Source organism: Balaenoptera musculus, chromosome 2 (assembly GCF_009873245.2).
Source record: "Balaenoptera musculus isolate JJ_BM4_2016_0621 chromosome 2, mBalMus1.pri.v3, whole genome shotgun sequence".
Classification (NCBI taxonomy): Eukaryota; Metazoa; Chordata; class Mammalia; order Artiodactyla; family Balaenopteridae; genus Balaenoptera; species Balaenoptera musculus.
In genome coordinates this window covers 109,981,810-110,004,637 of record NC_045786.1, presented here as the reverse complement: position 1 = coordinate 110,004,637, position 22,828 = coordinate 109,981,810, and the positions used below count along the sequence as shown (strand labels likewise).

At 39.3% G+C, this 22,828-nt stretch overlaps 1 protein-coding gene across 6 annotated transcripts in view; it reads right to left on the bottom strand.

The window, feature by feature from the left end:
* Nucleotides 1-22,828, bottom strand: part of AKAP6 (A-kinase anchoring protein 6) — a 584,194-nt gene that overhangs the window by 246,614 nt on the left and 314,752 nt on the right. For all 6 annotated transcript variants that reach the window (XM_036842081.1, XM_036842086.1, XM_036842084.1 and 3 more), the window contains one exon: nt 12,331-14,097. In XM_036842081.1, the coding sequence (XP_036697976.1) occupies nt 12,331-14,097 (1,767 nt within the window). The remainder of the gene's footprint in view (nt 1-12,330; nt 14,098-22,828) is intronic.

Sequence of the window (22,828 nt, the reverse complement as noted above, 5' to 3'; positions counted from 1 at the left end):
TCTCGACACCGGCTGTGTCCCTAAATTAAACTGTGAAACATACACCAAATTCAGAGAAGGGAAATCTGCTTCAAACTCCATCAGGGCAACAAAGATAAAAAGCCAACAGCTGAGGGGCACTAGGAACATATTCATGTTGATCTTGAAAAAAAAAAAAAAGTACTTGCTGCCCCTTTGTGACAAGCTTGCAAAATCTGGTATAACCAGAAAATAGGATGTGCTAATAGGAAGCACTCCTGGGAGAGGCATGTTCTACTTGTAAAATGCGGGAATTAAGTTGGACAATTTCTCATGCCTTTCTTACTGTTACCATCTGTGGTTCTTGCATATAGAGCCTCCTTCAAAGCCAGAGATGTTCAGATGATTTACCTGTTCTCTTTTAGTTACACAGGGAACTGATCTTTGGTGACTTCCACATACCTTCCCAATGTCTTCTACTCCTCCCACCATATCTATCCTTCAAGACCCAGCTTCAATGCTCCTCTCCCAGCAAATGATCCCAGCCTAGTGCTACCTTTCCAACACACTTGCTTAATTTTTCCATTTTTAGCAGTCAGGAGTCTCAGGGGCAATTGTAAACTTATTGGAGTCCCTTCCTTCTTCTTCCCATAATACGTTGTAATGAGATTCCTCTGGTTAGAGTGCTGTGGGAACTATTATTTATAAGTACATAATTATAAATACATATTATAAATATGTATAAATACAAATTATACATAGATAAGTACATATTATTTATAAGTTGTTGTGTGACAATATTATAAACTAGAAGGTTGTTTGTGTTTATCTGAACACACATTCATAGCATAAATTCCCCTACATAAACTTTCTAAGATGTCAGAGAAGTGCATTAACTAAAATTATTGGGCCAGTTAGAGGAGAATTATCTCTAACACAACATAAGAATCATCTGTCAAGGCAGAAGGCCCAGAGTCTCACAGGGAAGAGGGGTGCAGGAGTCTAGGGCGACTATCACAGGTCCCAGGAAGGAGGACAGGTGGCCTTAACCATTGTGGGTGGGGGGTGAGTAGGAGGTTGAAGCTTCATAATGACCAAGATGCCTGAAGGTAGGAGGAGAAAATAGGGTGGTAGCATTTGATCCCAAAAGGCCAGAGCCACCTACATACAAAGAGCTGCTGAGGCCTCACCCCTCCCCTCCCATAATAGTAATAATAACAACAATAACAACCACAAGAGCTAACATTTATTGAATGCTTACTACATGCCAGGTACTATTCTGAGCTCTTTACACATTTTAACACATTTAATGGTCCAAAAAAAAAAAACACAACTCTATGTGGAAGATACACTTTTAACCCTATTTTGCGAGGGAGGAAACTGGGGCAAGAGAGGTCAAGTCACTTGCTCAAGATAACATAGGTGATAATACACAGAACCTCATCTACCTGAAAGATGGAAAGCACCTGGGCCTCAGCATACAGGCAGCACCTTTCCTGGGTAAAGTTGCTTATTCACCATGCAAATCTCAGGCCAATCATCTTTATAGAATGAGATCAAGAGCCTCAGACATGATCTGACATCATGAGTGACCCGGACACAGAACCCACACTCTTGGAATGATCTGCCCTCATATTGTCAGAACAGAGCACAAACAGCAGTGCTGACAGTTAATTTTAAGACATCACAACAGCAAATCTTCCAAGATTAATGTTTCCAATCTGCTCCATTTAGCTGACCTTACTTGCTATAAATTCGGGCTAATCCATATCTAATTCTTACTGGGTTACTCACTTGTTTGCTGTTCACCACTGTCCCTGGTCTCTTGGCATCTAACAAACACTAGCCAGGCCCCAAATTCCTCTAGGATGTCTGGTTCTTCTCACATTACACTGCTGGGAATGCAGCATGAATAGTTGCATACCTCCAGGCTCACTAACGCCATAGCCTCTCACTCACTTACCATCACGGTCTTCTAAGGGAGATTCACCCAGAATTCCATGGAACAGAAAGAAATTCCATGTTGAAGTGATATATTCCAGTGAATATTTTGCAGACAACTGGCTGCATCTCTTAGTTATGCCTCTTAGTCTCTTATAAAATTTCAGAACTGAGAGGTATCTTAAGAGGTCAGCCAATTCAATTTCTTTACTAATGTTTATTTTTCGAAACTGAGGCTTGGGAGTTAAGTTTCCAAGGTCACAATGCTACATAGGGGCAGAATTAAGATTCTTATTCTAGTTCTTTCTATTATTGTTGATGCTATTCCCTGAATTCATAGGAAAAGTCACAATAATGATAAGACTAGTATTTATGTAGCCTTTAGAGTTTACAATGAACTGTTGCTCTTTGTAATTTCAAACAATAATCTGTGCAATGGCGTAACAAACATAATTAATATCCCATTTTAAAGACTAGGAGATTTAAACAGTAAACTTTCAGCGACTTATTCAAGTTTTCATAATTAAACAGTAGGGGGCTGTGAATTGAGCCCAAAGTTCCTGCTTTTAAGTCTTGTACCCTTAAGTAAATTACTAACTTCTCTATGTATAATATCTCTGTCCTCAATGGTAAAATGAGGATATAATAAAAGTGTCTTCATCAAAGAAGGATTTTTTTTTCTTGAGAATTAAATGTGTTAAATGAATAAAACTCTTAGCATCTTGCCTGACATGTTATAAGTAGGCAATAAATGTCAAGGTTTTGTTTGTTTTTTTAATTGCTACCTTTCTAAAACATCTTACGGCTAAGACAGAGTCATTATTTTAGGCTTAAGGATAAAGAAGAATTCACTAATATCCTAATAATAATTTTAGTTGAATTTAAAAATGCAACACTGAGTTTATTCCTCTTTTGATTTTCATCATCATAGACATATTTGCTGTCAAATGCAGTTAGGAACTTTCATCATCTTGACACAACAAAATGTAATTTAATCGTAGCTTTTTCACACCAAGAAAATAACAAAGAACTATTTTCATCTTAATGTTTAAAACTGCAAACAAAAAACTGCACCTTCCGTATACATTTCCGAAGGTAAAAACGAGACGCACTGACTGGATGCAGCCTCACGGTGGTGCTAAATCACCACTGATAAAGGCTCGAGACCCAGCTAAGGCTCGGCAGAAACCAAACTGACGCAGGATCGAAACATTCCTACTGGGTTAACCAGGAAGGTATTTGCTTTGGATCCCTATGGTTCTTCTCCAGCAACCCTGAGCAATGACCCTGACATACTGTCCCAACAAATCCATTAGTAATATTAATTCAGTTTTTTTCCTGGCATTGCAACAAATAAATTATACACAAATATATACAATATTACCCTTAAAAAGAACTGTGTAGCTTTATTTTTTAATGTTATTAATTGAGAATTCTCAGCTTGGATTTGGCCACAGCATTTGCATATAAGATAACATTTACCTTTGCCCCGTTCATCAACTGTGTATCTTAATTTCTTATGTCCCTTGGAACCATTTATTAAAGTCCTTACATCTCCCTGCCCCCAAACCTCAGCTTGAAATCTCAACTCTTTTGACCCCCTTCCTCCACTATCTCATTTTTTAAAAGCCACAAAATTGTATTGATTTGTCTTTTATAACATCTCCCACCTCTGTTTCTTTATTTTCCTTAGTTGGCTTCCAAAACCACAGTTCAGACCCTTTTAGCAATAACCTTCAAAATTAGCCTTAGAGCATTAGCTACCAACCTTGACTGTACATCAGAAATGCATGAAGGAGCTTTAAAAAACACCTATCCCTCAAGAGTCTGATTTAACAGCTCTGGGTGGAGGCTGAAGTTGGAACTTTTTTTCAAAGCACCCCCATGATTATAATGTGCAGTCACAATCAAGAACCACTTCGCTAGAGGTGTATCCAGCACACCATGGCCAGATTAACCTTAAACTACCAACCATCTGAGCCAAAAATTTTAAGTAATGTCTCCTCTTCAGAAAGATGGCAAATTAGTGACTTGAAGGCTAAACCTATCCTATGGATGTGTTTTATTTGGCCCGTTTTTAAATTGTTCAGACCAAACATTAACAAATCGGGAGATGTCACATAAAACCCAGATTTGCTACTTCTTTTTAAAAATTGCAAGATCTTGCCACACAGGGCCCACACTCCCGTGCAACAATCACTTGGAACTGAGCAGTTGGCCTCCCTCTAGACATGGCACTTACCCTCCGTCACTCAGTCTCTTTCACTCCCCACTTCCACCCCGGCTGTATGACTCATTTATATTATCTGTCTGTCCCTCTTAGAGTCATTTTAGGTTGTAACTCCTGGTCTAAAGGAAAAAGTTCAATCTGAATGATACATTCACTCACTCACTTATTCATTTATTCATGCATTCATTAGACAGGTATTTATTTTGTGTCTGTGCTATGTAAACACTTGGAATTCAAAGTTCATATTTCGGTCCTTTCTTTCTAACCTTATATTCCCCTTCCCTTCAACTAACTCTACTCTAACCAGCAATTGGTTTAAGAGAACATCTCCCTCCTAAAGTTCATAGCCTAGAGGCTAATTTCCCAAACTCCTTTGCAGTTAGGTGATGCCATATGACAAAGTCTGGACCAATGGGATGTGAACAGAAGAAATGTGTACAACTTCCAAGTCCTGTCTGTGAGAAGAAAGCTGGGTGCTCTCCACGTTCCCCTTCTGGTGAGATGGAACACAGATACACCACTGGTGCACCAGAGTACAAGAGCAACAGGGAGAAAGCACCTGAATCCCTCAATGGCCTCTATCGTCCCTGGATTGTCTGCCTACCTCTTGTTATGTGAGAGAGAAAAAGTCTTCTATCTTACTGTATTTGGGGATCTCTTTGTTTTACAGCAGTTTAGCCTACACCCTCTACTATTTCCCAAATATACCTTAAATGTTCTTGCCCTCAACCTTAGCTTATACCAAAGCTTCTGTCACTAACATTCTGCCTTCTCATCTCTCCTAAATTCTACTCATCATTCAAGGTCCAGCTCAAGTAGTCCACCTTCTGTGATGCTTGGTCTAGGTACACTTGTTATCTTCCTTCCTCTGCTCTCCCATTGTATAACTCTCCACTTGAGACTTATCAAATATTATCTTATTTAATAAACAGAGCCTAGAATTAGGTTGTCCTATCTCTTTCAAATTCTAAGTCCAGAATTTAAAACAAAATTTTAGATTGTGCATAGCATAAAGAAGAATATTCAGAGTTCCTACAGCATTCTGCTACTAACACCGCTTGTTGAATCATAATCTGTACTATCAATTCATGTTCAATTTGTGATCTTTTAGGACTCTTGAATCTTCCAATTTTAATTACAAAGCTGAGCCTTCCCAACTCTTTAAAAATGTGGCTTCTTCCTTGATATTTAAACTGAATTGTTTATTCTTGCATCTAAACAGTTCCTCAACCCTCTGGATACATATTTCTAAGACTAAGAAATGTACTGAGAAGATCAAGGGTTCAAGCTTGAATGGTGATGAAGAGCCAACTCATAGTCCTCTCATATTTGGAATCTGAGAATCTCTAGGACAACATCAGAGGAAGAAAGTAGAAGATACTCTTGGGGAAGGAAATTAAAAGGGAAAATAGGTGCCAGAGAGTGAAAACTATATATTCCAGAGGAATACTAAAGAAAAAGAATAGGAGAGAAGATACAAGGAAGAGAGAGAATTCAGATATAGGAGGAAGACTAGCAACTGTGAGGGAAAAGGTTAGCATAAGGGAAAGGCACATACAAAACGAAATGCCAGTGAAGAACAGTGGAATCCAGTAACCTTAAAATGCTCCCTATCTGATAGGATGCTCTTAAGAGATCAGTATAAACACCAAAGTGCAGACTACCACTTTACCAACTCTAGGAAAACTGCTATGTGGTTGGTATAAAAGAAACATCAAAGGCAGGTGAGAATTAAATTTACAGCAGAGCTTGATTATAAGTTACTCTGGGGACAAATAAAGAAAAATACAGCTGTGTTTCAAATCAAGTAAAGAATGGCAGACATGACTTTTTAAAAAGAGTGACTCCCAAGTGTTTTTCTAAAGACAAATCTTGTCTCTTGAAGTTGTGTCCTACCACGCAAAAAAGCCACGGGTGAGATCTTTAAAGCATGAGAGGTAATCACACAGAGATAAAATAAAAAATAACTCAAAGACTTAAACCTAAGACTTAAACTATAAAACTCCTAAAAGAAAACATAAAATAAAAGCCTCATGACATGGGTGTTGGCAATGATTTCTTGGATATGACACCAAAAGCACAGCCAACAAAAGCAAAAATAGACAAATGGGGCCACATCATCCTTTAAAAATTTTGTGCATCAAAGGGCCCAATCAACAGACTGAAAAGGAATGGGAGAAAATGTTTGTAAATCAAATATATAATAAAAGGTTAAGATCCAGGATATAAAGAACTCCTACAACTCAACAACAAAAAAATCAAATAACCCAATTTAAAAAGTGGACAACATACTTGAATAGACATTCTTCCAAAGAGGATATACAAATGGCCAACAAGCATATGTAAAGATGTTCAACATCATTAATCATCAGAGAAATACAAATCAAAATCATAATGAGATAATTCAAAAGAGTGACGTACCACAATGTTCATTGCAGCTCTATTTACAACAGCCAGGACATGGAAGCGACCTAAGTGTCCATCGACAGATGAATGGTTAAAGAAGATGTGGCACACATATACAATGGAATATTACTCAGCCATAAGAAGAAATGAAATTGAGTTATTTGTAGTGAGGTGGATGGACCTAGGGACTGTCATACAGAGCGAAGTAAGTCAGAAAGAGAAAAACAAATACCGTATGCTAACACATATATATGGAATCTAAAAAAAAAGTGGTTCTGAAGAACCTAGGGGCAGGACAGGAATAAAGACGCAGATGTAGAGAATGGACTTGAGGACACAGGGAGGGGAAAGGGTAAGCTGGGATGAAGTGAGAGAGTAGCATTGACATATGTACACTACCAAATCCAAATGTAAAACAGATAGCTAGTGGGAAGCAGCCGCATAGCACAAGGAGATCAGCTCCATGCTCTGTGACCCCCTAGAGGGGTGGGATAGGGAGGGTGGGAGGGAGACGCAAGAGGGAGGAGATATGGGGATATAGGTATACGTATAGCTGATTCACTTTGTTATACAGCAGAAACTAACACACCATTTAAAGCAATTATACTCCAATAAAGATGTTAAAAAAAAATAATGAGATATTATCTCACACCCATTAGGATGGTTACTATCTTAAAAACAAATAAACAAACAAACAAACAAAAAACCCAGAAAATAACAATTGTTGATGAGGATATGGAGAAACTGAAACTCCCGTGCACTGTTGTTGGGATTGTAAAATGGAGCAACCATGACGGAAAATGGTATGGTGATTTCTCAAAAAATTAAAAGTACAACTACCATATGGTCCAGCAGCAATCCTATCCAATTTCTGGGTATATACCCACAGAATTGAAAGCAGGGTCTTGAAGAGGTATTTGCAAACCTATGTTCATAACAGCATTATTCACAATAGCCAAGAAGTGGAAGCAAGCCAAATATCCCTCCACAGATGAATGGGTAAACAAAACGTGGTATATACATACAGTGGAATTATTCACCCTTAAAAAGGAAGGAAATCCTGTCATATGTTACAACATGGATGAATCTTGAGGACATTATGCTAAGTGAAACAAACCAGTCACAAAAAGACAAATACTATATGATTCCAATTATATGAGGCATCTAAAGTAGTCAAATTCATAGAAACAAAAAGTAGAATGGTGCCTGCCAGGGGCTCGAGGAGAGGGGAAAAGGGCAGTTATTTAATTGGTATGGAGTTTCAGATTTGCAAGATGAAAAAGTTCTGGAGATCTGTTTCACAACTATATGAATTCACTTACTACTGAACTGTACACTTAAAAATGGTTAGGAAGGCAAATTTTATGTTATGTTTTTTTACCACAATGGAAGAAGAAGGAAAAGAGAACACAGGACAACATGATATTTCTTTAATGACTGCCATCATCAGTGTGGTATCATTGATGTGTCAACATATGGTCGAAATGAGGGTGAAAGGTAGGATGGATCCTATCTGGACCATTTTACCTCTTGGAAAAAGAAATGCAGAAATCAGTGCCAAGTTAATCCCAGGATCAAACCTCTTCTATATTCCCATTAACCTAGTATTACTGACCACATCCCAGCTCTACCTCTAGGCAGCAGCAAGGGTGACTGCCTTTGTGCTGCTACCACAGACTAGACTGCAATTTTACATAGCCTAGTTACAAAGATCAAGCACTCAGACAAATATTTGCTGCACTGAATCTGAAATAATTTACGTGCAAGGACATTCTTAGCTGGCACCAAAGAAGTTTTTAAAATTGGGTTATAGATGTCTCTGAGATAAAATGCTAACAAACAGCTGAGTCATTGAACTATAGCTGGGACACCATAATCTAGCATTTGAAGACATTTATATCTCTGGGGAGAAAAGGAATCAGCCATGTCATGCATCCATTAACTTGGTACCAATGAGTCCAACCTAATGGAGTCATGTCTTCCAGGACGAGTTCCAAGGTCCTCATTGACTCTTTAAAACAAATCTAAAGGTTGAAGGTTATTTTTTTTTTCTTTATCCTTATTCTTCTTCATCTCCATTTTGCAAAGAATGAAGCTAGTGTTCATCATACTAAACATCTCTTCTCCCTTCACTTACTTAATACCCAAGAATCCTGTTTCTTCCTGGTCCCCACAACTAGGCCTCTTCCTTACTCCTGCCTCGTAACTGGGCTAAAACTTGAAAGTCAGTTGTCCTCCTCTTCTCTTCTCCATCTATCCTCAGTCTCTCAGGGAATTCTTCTATTCCCAAGACTTTATCTAGTGGGAAGAGCAAAGCAGACAGGGCTTGAAGCATGGCTCTATGACTTATTAGCTGTGCAGCTTAGGAGAGGTGACTTCATCTCTCTGAACTCCTCTCCTCCACTCTAAAATGGGGAATCATTCATTCTTTCATTCAACAACCTTTATTGAGCACCTACTACGTAGCAGGCAATGTTCTAGGTACATGAGATTCACTAGCAAGCTAAACAGATAAAAATGTCTGCCTTCACAGATCTCCCAGTCTAGCAGGGGGAGACAAAAATTAATAATAATACACATGCTAAATAAGAGAATTATATAAAATTACAGAATATGGTGAGAGCTGTAGGAGAAAAGAAAAAGAAGTCAGGTCACACCTTTTAAAAGGTGGTCAGGGTAACCTTCCCTAAGAAGTTATTATTTGACCAAATCTCAGAAGAGGTGGAGGAATTAGAAAAAAAATGCAACTGACAGAGAATGTGCAGCCAGAGGGAGCTGACAAAAGTCTGAAAGGCAGGGGCATACCCAGCTTGTTCCAGGAACGGCAAAGGGTCCAGTGGGAATGGAGTGAAGTGAGCATGGGGAAGAGCAGTTGGAAATGAGTCAGAGAGGAAATCAGGGGACCAGTCCATGTAGGACCTCTGAATGCCATGGGAGCTGTTGCAGAGTTTTGAACAGAGGGGTGACATGATCTGATTTATGTTTTTGGTTTTTTTTGGCTGTGTTGGGTCTTAGTTGTGGCGCACGGGCTCCAGAATGTGTGGGCTCTGTAGTTTGCGGCACGCAGGCTCTCTAATCGAAGCACGCGGGCTCAGTAGTTGTGGCACGCGGGCTTAGCTGCCCCACGGCATGTGGGATCTTAGTCGCCCCCCCAAGCCGAACAGAGATCGAACCTGCATTCCCTGCGTTGGAAGGTGGATTCTTAACCACTGGACCACCAGAGAAATCCCTGATTTATGTTTTAAAAGGATCACTCTGGCTGCTTTGTTGGGAATAGACTGTAAGGGGAGCAGAATGGAAGCAGGGAAACCAGTTAGGAGGCTACCTCAGTAACCCAGGCAGGAGGTGATGGTGGCTAGGACCAGAGTGGGAGCACTGGAGAGGAAGAGAAGAGGTCAATGTAAGATAATAAAACCTACCTTGTAGGGTTGTTTTGAGAATCTTATAAGAGCACTACTTCAGATAAAGTGCCAAGTATTTGCTTGATACAAGGAAGATGTTAAGTAATACCCTCTCTTATTATGTTATATTTTCCTGGTTGATACGTTTTCTGGGTCACTATATGGAGGAGGTCAAAGCTAGAATGTGATACCCAAGGTCAACTGACATGGGGATTTGTAGTCACCCCTACCTGAAGTATTGAAAGGAAGTTGGGCTGAGGAAGGGGCTTAATCCCCTTTTAGGTTTCACTTCATATCCCAACTCTAAGACAGTACTTCCAACGGCCTACATTTCCTCTTAAAAGTTTCATCGTATCCTCAATATCAGTGCGTGTATTTTTAAAAATTACCTGCCTCACCTCCACCTCCAGCCGGCTACCCATCCAAATGTTTCCTTCTATTAAAACTACACCAGTCCCTAGAGACTGAAAACTTAGCTTCATCTTTGTAGAACTATGGAATTAAAGGATGCTTCCATTGGAAGTTGGTAGAATAGCCATCATCTGCTTAAAACATCTCTATTTACAAAAAAGAAACGAGGCCCAGAATGGAGCAGGATTAGCTGTGGGCCACTCCTGGCTTTAATGACTGAGCAAGGACTGGAACCAGTTTCCTGGATCCCGTTCACTTTTTCAACAGCGCCCCCCATTCGCCCATCCCCCATCACAGCAGCCCCTAACACTGGCTGCCACAGGCATCTCTGCACTGGTCACCGCCATGGCTGCCATGACCATCTTTCCTGTTATTGCCAATTAGGCCTTCCAGAAAGGCTACTGGAGGCCATGGCACACACTGCTTTAAGTGTGCCGGCTCTGGGTTCAAATTCTGGCTCTGCACTCACTAGCTGTGAGGCCTTGAGCAAGTTTCCTAACCACAATCTGCCTTAGCATCTTCATCTGAAAAGCTCTTATCTCCCAGGACTTAAGTAGAATAAGGCATGTAAAGCCCTTAGCACAGAACCAGCACAAAATAAGAGCCCAAGGAGCATGAGTTATTGTTAGTTGTAAAACTATTCTCAGTCCCTTTCAGAGAAGTTACCATGGATGTCTGGTAAACAAATTCTAATTGCCTTGGTCTGGCCATCAGGGCCTTGCAGCTACCAGGTCTATTAAATGTATGGAAACTTTTATTGCTCTCTGCTCACTGACCTTCCAGTCAAGACAGCTGTGCACCCCAATACCATGCTCATTCCCAATACCCACCTCTGTGTTTTGGTTTTTGCTCCTTCTACCTGAAATGCCCACCTTCCTTCTCTCTAAATCCTGGCACATCCTTCAAAGCCCCAATGAATGTTTATTATTTCACAAGAACTTCCCAGGCAAATCCTAGCTCTACTGATATTATTTCTTCTCTACAATACTACAGTATTTACATGTAGTACATACTAGTCACTTCCTAATGGAGAGGCATGGGAGCATTTAATAGTATGGGTTCTAGAGTTAATAGTATGGGTTCTAGAGCAGACTGCCTGGTCTCTCTCAGCCTCAGTCTCCGCTACGTAAAATGGGGTTAATATTAGGGTTGTTGTGAGGATTGGACACATAAATACTTAGTAAATAATTATTAATATATGTTACGATTATTACATATCGCTGTTAACTTTACCCTCTTTGTTTTATGTACCTTCATTTTCTTCCTCCAGGTCATTCTGTCCATATGCACTATACTTTTATCCAGTATCTTAAATCACAGCTTATATTAAGGAGCTGAATTCTGAGAATGTTGATGTCTGTCCTTAAAGATTTCATCACATAACCATTTGTTCTAAAAGTACAGATTTACCCAAAATATCAACTCCCCAGTCTCAGAGCCCATAGATGGTACAGAGTATAGGTAGCATGGTTATTAGCCAGAGGAGGACGACTGAAGAAAAAAATTCCTGAAAAATTAGAAATATCGGGTCTTTTTCTACAAGAAGTTAATATTGGAGATGTGAGAGCTATTCTGGGGTTAGAACCAACAAATCAAAAAGGCACTGAGGGTAACTGGAACTTTCCATTCACGTATTCCTGAGGTACTGGCGTGTGCACAGCTACTGTTCTACCTTATTTTGTATTACGTTCGGGGGTCCACCACTCATCAGGAGCCATGTTAGGCTTGAGCAATATCAACAGAGATATCTATACCAGCAGGGACACATCAAGCTAATGCACAGACAAGGGCAGTTCCTAGTGATGCCACTGTTACAACTCAGTGATCATGATGTGTTTTTTCTTTTCTTTCTTTAGGCAATCGGTTACGTTTATCAAAAATAGCAACACATTTTATAATGGGATGGGGAAGAGTTCACCTTTTCCCAGCAATACTTCCAAAAATCAGGTAAGAAATCATTCCGATTAAGAAGACCACCCTTACCTCTATTTTTTCCCATATGGTTTCATAGTTGTCTTGGTGTTGAATATCTTGCATCAGTTTCTGAATTAAAGCAGACTTTGTAGCGGAATGGCTCTCATTTTTCTCAGAGGATGAAGCTCTCTCTGACTTGTCATCAATGGATTTTTTCATGCCAGAGAGAGGCACGCACAACTCCTCGTCGGAAGGAAGGTCACTAAGGGGGCCAGATTCAATGCTCTCCCCGAGCGAAGAGGCTATATCACTGGATGAGCTTGGAGACACCCTGCCTAGCCTTGTATGCTTCTTCTTGACATGGTATGTTGGATAGATCTCAGAATCTGAATTCATTTCAGACAGTTCCCAGTCATCAATATTCTGAATGGTTTCTCCCCTGGGTTTCTGAGGCAGAAGCTTTGTTAGGTTTTCCAACTTCAAAGCTAATACTTCTGTCTGCTTAAGGTGAGAGGGCAGTGCTAGGTACTCATCAGAGCCATACCAGGCCTCCACAACCTGACCGTTCCTGGTGACGTGACTTGGGGAGGAGGTGTAGCTTTTTTTGCTTTTGTGTTCTGAAAGAAGGGGTACCGGAGACACGACATTGTCTGAGCCAGCAGAGGACTCACTGCTTTGACTAAAAGGTGGTGAACTGGATGTTTCTGACTGTACTGGCAGTTTGGCATTCCAACTACTCTGGTTATATGGCTCAAGTGAGGATGTGGAAGCAGAATCTGTTTCTGGCCCCTCTATGGCCTTGGAAGTACTAGAAGGAATTCCATGCGGCACTACTGAGCTCCTAGTGATTTTGGCTTGCTTGCCTGAACTGGGGTCCCGCTTAGGTGTCTGGCATGAAGGCACCTCTTCTACGGTCTTGTGAGGCTTTTCAAGTCGAAGTTTCTCTTTATGGCCGTCATTAAGCCTCCCCAGGCTGGAGGAGATCTCCTTAATGTGACTTTTGACTGTGTTTTCAAGATTCCCATCCCCCACCTTGTGCAAACACTCATATGAGTGGCTGGCACCAGCAGGTGTGCTGGGGTAAGAAGACTGTAACAGCAGGCAGAGTTTAGATCTGTCACGAGGGTCCACCAGGGAAGGGGAGCTCCTGCTCAACTCAGGCTTGAGATCAACCATCTGCTTCTTTCCACTAGTGCCTTTCAGATTATTCTGAAAAGTCTCCTCTTTAAGGAAAAGCCCTCTTTTTGGCAACGTGGGCTGTGTGGGAGAGTCCTCGTTATAATTAAAGCAATCTCTGATGGATCGCTTGGGGGTTGCATTTTCACAAGGAAGAGGCTGTTGATTCTTTGCCCCAAGTTGGGAAGAGGAATCAGATTCTTGCTTCACAGTCTCCAAAGAGGGTTGTCCAGCATTTGTCAGAGCTTCCCCTGAAGATGACAGCCCCTGCGTTAAGCCTGGTTGCTCCTCCACTGTGGCCGCATTGTTTTCCTCACATCCACCTCTGTCATCTGCTGAAAGGGACACTTGAGACGCCTCCTCACTAACTGCTTCGCTGCCGTTGGAAGGGACTGCGTCAGGAGCCACCGTAAGTAACCCAACACTTCGGATAAGCTCAGGGAACTCCTTTTCCATTTCACTGTAGCTCCAAGAGTCAAAGGGTTTGGTTTTGACCTGGCTAGAGGTCATATCACCCAGGCCACTGAGCAAATCCTCACTTGGACTGTAGTCAGACAGTTCGAAAGCAGTAATGCCACAATCCAGAGACAAGTAATTCTGAGAGCATTTGATAGTTAACTGTCCTGAGTCATCCACTTCTGTTAGAGCATCAAGCCGGTCCTGAAACAGACAATGGAAATGGTTTCAGCATTATATTCAACTGCTGCTCACATGAAATCTCAGCAGAGGCCACTATAAAGGTAAAAAATGCATCAATCTCAATTGCTTCTGGTTTGAGATACAGAAAGGCATATTCATTAATTACCATATTGCTTTATATAGTATCCTGTTCTTAAATATTTAAGGATTTTTCTTTAATCTGGAGAACAGAGCCTTGATAGAAATGGTCAAGGCCAAGCCAAAAATAACCATTCTTACCCTAACTTTCTATTTTAAAATGGTGTATTTTCAATTACTGAGCCTGTGCGTCTGGAGCTTGTGCTCCGCAACAAGAGAGGCCACGACAGTGAGAGGCCCGCACACCGCGATGAAGAGTGGCCCCCGCTTGCCGCAACTAGAGAAAGCCCTCGCACAGAAACGAAGACCCAACACAGCCAAAAATAAATATAAGTAAATAAAAATTAAAAAAAAAAAAAAGCTTAAAATGGTGTATTTTTCATTTAGTAAGCATTTCTTAAGTGATGCCTTAAGTAATAACATTTCTGAAAACAAAATAATATGAGAGTAAAATCTCCATGGATGTCTCTTTTGCTTATCACTCCATCACCTACCACAGTGGTGAGCTCATGGTAGATGCTTAGTAAATATTTTAAAGTAGAATAATTAATTATAGTAAGTCTGTTGTGTTAAATATATATTCACAAATCACAAGATGAACTACTGAATTTGCATACATAACAAAAATAGTTCAAGGCCAACTTCTGTTTGTCCCCACCTTTTACAGGTAAACACAGGAAATCCTGGAGAAAATTAATGAGTCAAAAGTGTATCATCTTAGCCCCCATCCCCGCCCTCTGTATGCACTGTCCCCTACCCTCCACCCCACTCCCATTTCCATTTGTGTGTGCTGGATGCCAAGTGCCCACCTTCCTTCAAGGTAGGCTGATTTGAAATTCCCCTATGCTAAAAAATAGTATTATAAGTAAGTGTTTTTAATTTTTTAATCTTTAGTTGCATAATTCAGATTCTTTTCTCATTACTAATGCAGTTGCTGATATCACACAACAAATGGGGAGACTTTTACTTGATGATTTGTTCGGGGCAGAAGGGCCCCTGGAATCCTACATGCCTACCAGGCTGAAGGGTAGCTGGTCTAATCTAGCCCCTTAGGAGATGAAGGAAGAAAACTGAAAAGTGAAGGGTGGCTATATCCCCAGATCTCTGCTCTCCTGGAGGAGGAATGGGGTGAGAAGGACCCTGTATCATTTCAACCAGGTTATCCCAAGATCTGGGGGATCTTGGGGGTCATTTGTTTGTTTTGCTTTGTTCTCTCCCTTCAGACCTTTACCTTGCCTTTACCTCCTACTCCCTTCACTCTTATTCCACAACATCCAGATAAATAATAATGACGAAAAACCTCATTTTACCTTTCTAGGCCTCAATGTCCTCATCTTATAAATGGGGGTGGCTGATTACCGCTACTACTTTTTCATTTAATCCTCAAAACAATTTTCTCCTGGGGTCTGTACGATTGCCCCTGTTTTACGTAAGTGGAGCCTGAGCCAAAAGAAGGTGCATAACTAGCACACAGCCTCGGGACTAAGGCTGAGCTAAGCCTTAAACAAAGGCTGTCTGACCCATAATTTGACCCCTGTGCCATAATTTTCTCTGATTCACTGGATGTTATTTTAAATGGACATACCTCCTCCTCCAGTTTGTCCTGCCCATTGCCACCAGAGTAACCTTTCCAAATTTCAAGTCTTGATGCTATTACTTCTCTGCTTAAAATCCTTTATTAGCTTCCTGCTGCTAGGTTAAAACCCAAACCCTTTAAGAACAGATATGAAGAGGCCTCTCCCAAGCCACTCTCCCCTCCCTGGCTGCACCTGGCTACGGTATCATCCTTTCAGTTTTTGAATGTGTTCCTCCTGCCCCAGAGCCTTTGCACATGCTATTTCCTCTGCCAAGAAAGCTTCCCACCTGTAAAACCCTTAACTAGTTAATTTTTACTCACCCCTCAGACCTCAGATCAAGCTTCACTTCTGCAAGATTCCAAACACCCACCTAAGTCAGAATCTTTTCTTATAAGCGCTCATAAAACTATGTTGTTTTTCCTTTAAATATTTATCTCAAGCTTTAAGTACATATTATTGTGATTATTTGATTAATCTGTTTATCCCACTAGTTTGTAAGCACCACAAGAGTATAAATCACATAGAAAATGGCTGACTTTCCAGGATACCTGCAACACTTAGCATAGTGAGCTACACAGAATTCAAAGATACATCTGTTGAATGAATGAATGAATGAAGACATTTTGGAATGTTATCTCTATGCCTTCATGAAGTTTATTTCTCTGATTATATAGTTTTCATTGATTCCAGTGATTAAAAGCCCAAACCTCAGAGTTAAATTCTAGCTCAAGCACTAATTATTCATGTGATCAGGAACCAGTAGCTTGATATCACTAAGCCTCATTTCCCGCATCTGTAAAAATGAAACAATAAGCCATGCCATAGAGCTGTTGTGAGGCTTAAAGAAGACAGAATATGTAAGACACAAGTCTGGCACATGGATAGGTACTCAACTGAATGCTTACTCTTATTACTTATTATATATTTTTTTACTAATCAAATATATCAAGGGGGGAAGTTTCATCAAAATGAGAGGTGTCCCTATGCTAAATTATACTGCACAAAGCAAGAAACCAATATTAACTGCCAATATCAACAAAAATGGTCTAACTGGAATTGTTTGGCTTTTATGCTTCATATCTGGAATAGGATCTTTAAAGAAAAAAAGTCAGAAGCCCAAAACACCAAGGAATGAGCCAGTCAAACAAAAGTCACAGTTCATGCAATTTTTAAGAGAATAATAGAGGAGATGCCAATTTAAAAGCAGGTTGTATTTACTAAAAGTTTTTTTATTTGGTTGGTCAATGTTCAGAACTTACTCCTTTACAAAAATAGTACTATAAATAGCGATTAAGTTCCAAAGCTATCCCATAAGTTAGTATTTAAATTATTAACTAGTTGAAATTTACATTATTTTTGATCATTTTTTATCACAACGTTACAGCACTGCACCTACTTAAGTGAGGTCAAAGAGGCATTAAGGAAAAATGTTCCTATGATGAATAGAAAAAAAGAGATGCGAGAGTTCAGGTAAAAATTAGACCCATGAAAATGTCAGCTACCCACTTCTGGACAGGCAAGGAATACCATAACCGTGGGAAAGTATTTGATCCCAATTATGGTGGTCACAGAACGTTAAGACAAGGGGATACTGTCTTGTTCAAAAATAACAGGTACTCAATAAATGATGTTAGCTGAACATATGGCATGAGACATCTAGATAACAGGGTATGGCTGCCTTTTCCTAATTAAGTCTTCCCCTGAAGATCCCTTCCCTAGCCAGTCCTTTGTTTGGAAAAGAAAATACCATACTCAAAAACACTTAATGCTCCAAAGGGAGCCCTCTCCCATCCTGTGCCCAATCAGGCCAACTACTGCTGTGCACGGCTGATTGTCATTCAGGGGTAACCAGCTTAAATTCATACTGCATTTTTTAATGTGAAAAAAAAAAATCCCTTCCCGAAAAACAAAACAAAAAACAGCACATAGCATATGCATTTCATATCCTAAAGACCAAGTGGCAAGCATCGACCCATATATTTTAACACAGTTGGCTATTATTTAAGAGCATTCCTCAAAAGTATTTTTCTACATTTCACAGTGCAGAGGCAATTTAAAAAAAAATAAAGTTCTCTGAAGTTTCTCAGAGCAGATAAATAATGAGTTTCATTTCTTACAATATTGCTTAGTAATACTAATATTTTAGTCCCACTGCTTTCTACTGGACCACCTTCCCAGATAGTTTCCTAACGCACGTAAGTAGTAAAGTCTCAGGTGGATATGGAGGTGGGGGAAGAGTGCATGTTGTTTTTACTGGCCTTTTTATTTTAGAAATACCACATTTTATTTTGTAGTGCTTTTAGCTGTGTCATGGCAGCCTAGCAATGTCCAAACTCAAACAGACCCCCATTTAATATGTTATGAAGCAGTTTCTCAGATGAAGGTTATGTTTTATGGAGATGGTAACTTATTCACTTTATTGATGAGCAATTTATTCACTTTACTGCTGGCTTCAATATTGTCTCAGACATCAAGGAAACCCTTTTTCCTCCCTAATTTGAAACAAGAAATTTTGCTTTGTTCCTTACCCATAAATAAGTTAAATGAAGTTCTAATTCCAAATGCCTTCTTAGATCTTTCTTTGTTTAACAGTGAATTCTGTCATCAGCTGAACATGAGATTTGATACTTATAATTTAGAGATTTGAAGATCTCCCTACTGCAATGCCCCCAAGGTTTATATTAGTGTCCATTGCCATTTCAGAGTTGACTTTGTGCCCTGATTTAGTGACCTTACTCAGAAGAGTTGAAAACAGAATTTCACTGTTTTAATTATGGTTACGGCAAAAAATTTTGTATGCCTCTCTCTTCCCTTCCTCCCCTAATTTCACTACATGGTGTTTGTTATGCTTCAATTACTAACATATAAATTCATGGACCTCTTACAAGAAGGCTACAGCCCCCCAGAGTCCTCAGATCACAGGGTCGAGACCCTTGCTCAGATTCCTTTCAGCTCTCCCATGTTGGTGCTCTGATTCTGACTGCATTTCAGAGAGCAGCGGTGGACTCAGAGGGAAAAGCAATGATAGGGAAATGCGAAGCAAGGCAAAGTTTAGTTTCTGATGGGAAAAGGGAAAATAGACAAAGTCTTTCAATATTTTTATTTACACTATAGTAATAATTCTTGACAATTTCCATTTTCTATGGGCTGAAATTATGAGTCAAATAACTAATCTCCATGATCAATCCCAGTCAACCAACCTATAGTGATATCTCCCTCTTCCACACTTAAAGCAGTTATTATCTGCATTATTTACTTCAGTTCGACTCATCGACTTTTATATACAGCGATACGAACTAGGTGCTGTGGGAGATACAGAGGTGATTATAATCTGGTGCCAGCAATCACGAAGTTCAAATCTAGCACACACTTCGTTGTAATATAAATTGCCCTGTGATAAGTGCTCGTGGAAGAACACACAAAGTGCAATGATGTGAGTGCTCTGGAAGGACCAATGTGTTCCCACTGAGAGGGTGAGTATCATTTAGGTAAAGTGCTTACCACACCATCTGGCATATGGTAAGTTCTTAATCAATGTTCGCTATTGTATTACTACTGTTAACAGTTATCACTACCTGTGTGACTACCTCTCTCAGCCTCAGTCTTCTTATCTGTAAGATGAATACAATAATATCATCTGTAAAATAAGGATAATAGCACTTGCCCTGCCAACCTCCCAGAACTGTTTGAGGATCTAACAAAATTATGACGGTGATTACTAACATTTAATAACATGTGTTATTCATCTTTGAATGCCTAGTGCCTTATAAAGAGTAAGAAATCAATAAATATTTAGGGGAGGTAGAAAGGAAAGTAGGAAGGAAGGGAAGAAGGAAATAATTATTATTATTTTTACCAAAGAGATCAGTTAAGAGCTGGTTTTGCTTGTTTTATTTAATTATTCTTAGGTTTATGCCCTTAAGCGTTCGCTTAGCCTCTCTTAAATTCAGTTTTTCCATCTATAAAATGGAACTATTTTTTTAAATTGACGTATAGCTGATTTACAATATTGTGTTATTTTCAGGTGTACAGCAAAGTGATTCAGTTACATATATATTTTTTCAGTTTCTTTTCCATTATAGATTATTACAAGATACTGAATATACTTCCCTGTGCTATACAGTAAATCCTTTTTTTATCTAATTTATATACAGTGGTTTGTATATGTTAATCCCATACTCCTAATTCATCCCTCCTCCCTCCCTTTCCCTTTTGGTAACCATAAGTTTGTTTTCTATGTCTCTGAGTCTGTTTTTGTTTTGTGAATAAATTCACTTATATTATTTTTTATATTCCACATTTAAGTGATAATCATATAGTATTTGTCCTTCTCTGTCTGACTTACTTCACTTAGTATGATAATCTCTAGGTCCATCCATGTTGCTGCAAATGTCAATCTTTCATTCTTTTTTATGGATGAGTAATATTGAAATGGAACTACTTTTAATACCCATTACCCTCCTTACTAAATGAAACAATAAATATAAATTGCTTATCACAGTATCTGAAATATAGAAAATTTCAGTATAACACATTTTTTACACAATGTGGAGCTTTGCCCTAAAGTATTTTTTATTTGTTTGTTCAGCTGGTTTTGTTTCAGTAAGGCATTTGCCAATTTGTTTACAAGATATGGTCTGCTCCATATTTAAATAAAGGAATAAAACTCACTTTGTTTTTGTAAGGACAGAAAGAGAACTTGCCACTTTCTTGACTTTCAAACCTATTTCTTTAATGGGCTATGAAACTCAACTGACTTCCAAAAAGAGAAAAATGAATTTATCTTCACTGGAAGGACATTTACTATTCTAGATTATCAGTATGTTTTACGCCATCTCCCTCTTCATTCTACAAATCTTTCACAGCTGAATTTATTCTGATAAAGCTGAGAATTTTATCCTAATTCTCTTCCTATTTTCCACAGTTCCAGTGTGCTGACAGAAACAAGTAAAACTAACAAATAGGATCAGGAATCCATTGCTTCAGGAAAGATGGTAATGGAGACAGTGCTTCAATTCACAGAGAAATGTCCACAAAGCAGGTGGTTGAGAATCCACTGTTCCTTTACCCCTCATACAACGCATTCTTGCATCTCTACAACAGGACTAAAGACTGACTTCAAACATGAAAATGCACTAAATTGCTTTCAATCGAATCTGTAAATAATTGTTGAGCTCACATTGTGAGACCCATGATGGGTACTACTTAATATAAACTCACAACATAGCTGTGAAAATAGTGGCCAGTAACAATTAGTTAGTCTCAATGGCCTTTCATCTTTCTTGGGCTACCACTTTGTGAATAATACAAGTTCAAACAAACCCATGATGAACATATTCCACAAAACAACAATAACAGCAATAACAATAAACCCTAGAGCACTTTCATATCCCCAGCTCTAATCAGAGCTGTGATCAGTAAATGTTTACTGAATGAATAAATAAATATGTAATATGAGTTGGTTTGACTCAATGATTTCTAGTGCCCCCTCTAAGTGGTTGAAAGTGGGCAGATCTGATAACTGATCAATACTGGATTTTGGACAGAGCCAGGAGAACACATGGGTAGAAACAAAAACAGAATGTACAGATTGGAGATACCAGGTAGATATCTAAAGTACTGTCTCTTCAGAGTTTAGACAAACCTTCCCCATCTCTGATCTCCCACCTTATTAGCATACACCTCCTCCTAAACACCAGATTTAGGGCAGAGTTGACTAGTTTGGGATTCTTTGTAGTTTCCCATAACCACAAAGGTCCCAATCAGGGACCTTCTAGGGATCCCACTTGGGATGGATGGCATCTGAGGACTATCTCACACACCTACATATTCATTCTACGATTTTAAAAGGAACTCTACCAAAGTCTGTATCACCTCCCTCATTGCCACAATCTTAGAAAAAGCTAAATGAAAACAAAGACTGTGACCTAAAGTTAGAAGTGAGCCCAGTAGATTTTCATTCCCAGAAACTTCCAGGGCCTGCAGGGAATTTGCCACAGCAAGAGCATCATTATTACAAAAACAATAATCAACAAATATAAATCATTTATGAGAAGAAGCCCAGATTTGTTTTGTGTTGTTAATAATGTTGGAGCCACTGAAACATTAATAACTTAATAAGATGCAACACTCTTTATAAGGCCTTTTAATCCACATTTATATAAATGCCTTCTAAACTTGTATAATACATATTTTCCACAAAATCAACAGTAGAGCACTAAACCGGGTTTCAAGAGCCAAGGGACTATATACATACACACACACACTATGTATCTATACATGGTATCTATCTATCTATCTATCTATCTATCTATCTATTTATCTATCTATCTATCTACCTACCTACCTGCCTATCCATCCATCCATCTATCCATCCATCTATTTATCTATCCATCCATCCATCCACACACACGTATATATAGCCCCTACTTAGCTAGCACAATGACTCTCCCTCTCTCTCTCTTTCTCTCTCGCTCTGACATATATGTCAGTTTTATTTGGGAATAGGAGAGTTCACTTGGATTTAACTTTACAGTGTTCGTTCTTAAGCTATGCATCAAGATTAACAGCAACAAACTCTTTAAACTATGCTTACTATGAGAACAAAAAAATCTAAGTATACTGGTTGTGCAAAATTCTACAGTCCATATGACTCACTGCAACCAGAATGATTTTTCTAAACCATGAATTGAATCGCATCAATTCCCTGAACAAACTCTTCTGTTATCCTCAAAATAAAGTCCACTTCTCTTAATATGACTTTTTAATACGGCTTTTCATCTTCATGATCTGACCTCTGCTTACATATTAGTTAAAATCCTGCTTCCTGGTCCCTTGAACTTTTTCCTCTCTGAGGCTGTCATCCTCTCTCTTACCTCTGGATCTTTGATCATGCCATTCCTTCTGTCTAGAACAGTTTCTACCTCTGTTCATCAGTCTAATCCTGCTTCTTCTTCAGATCTCAGGTTAGACTCACTTCTCCTGTAAAGGCTTCCCTGTCTGAATTAGGTGCCTCTTCTCTGTCCTCCAGTGGCATC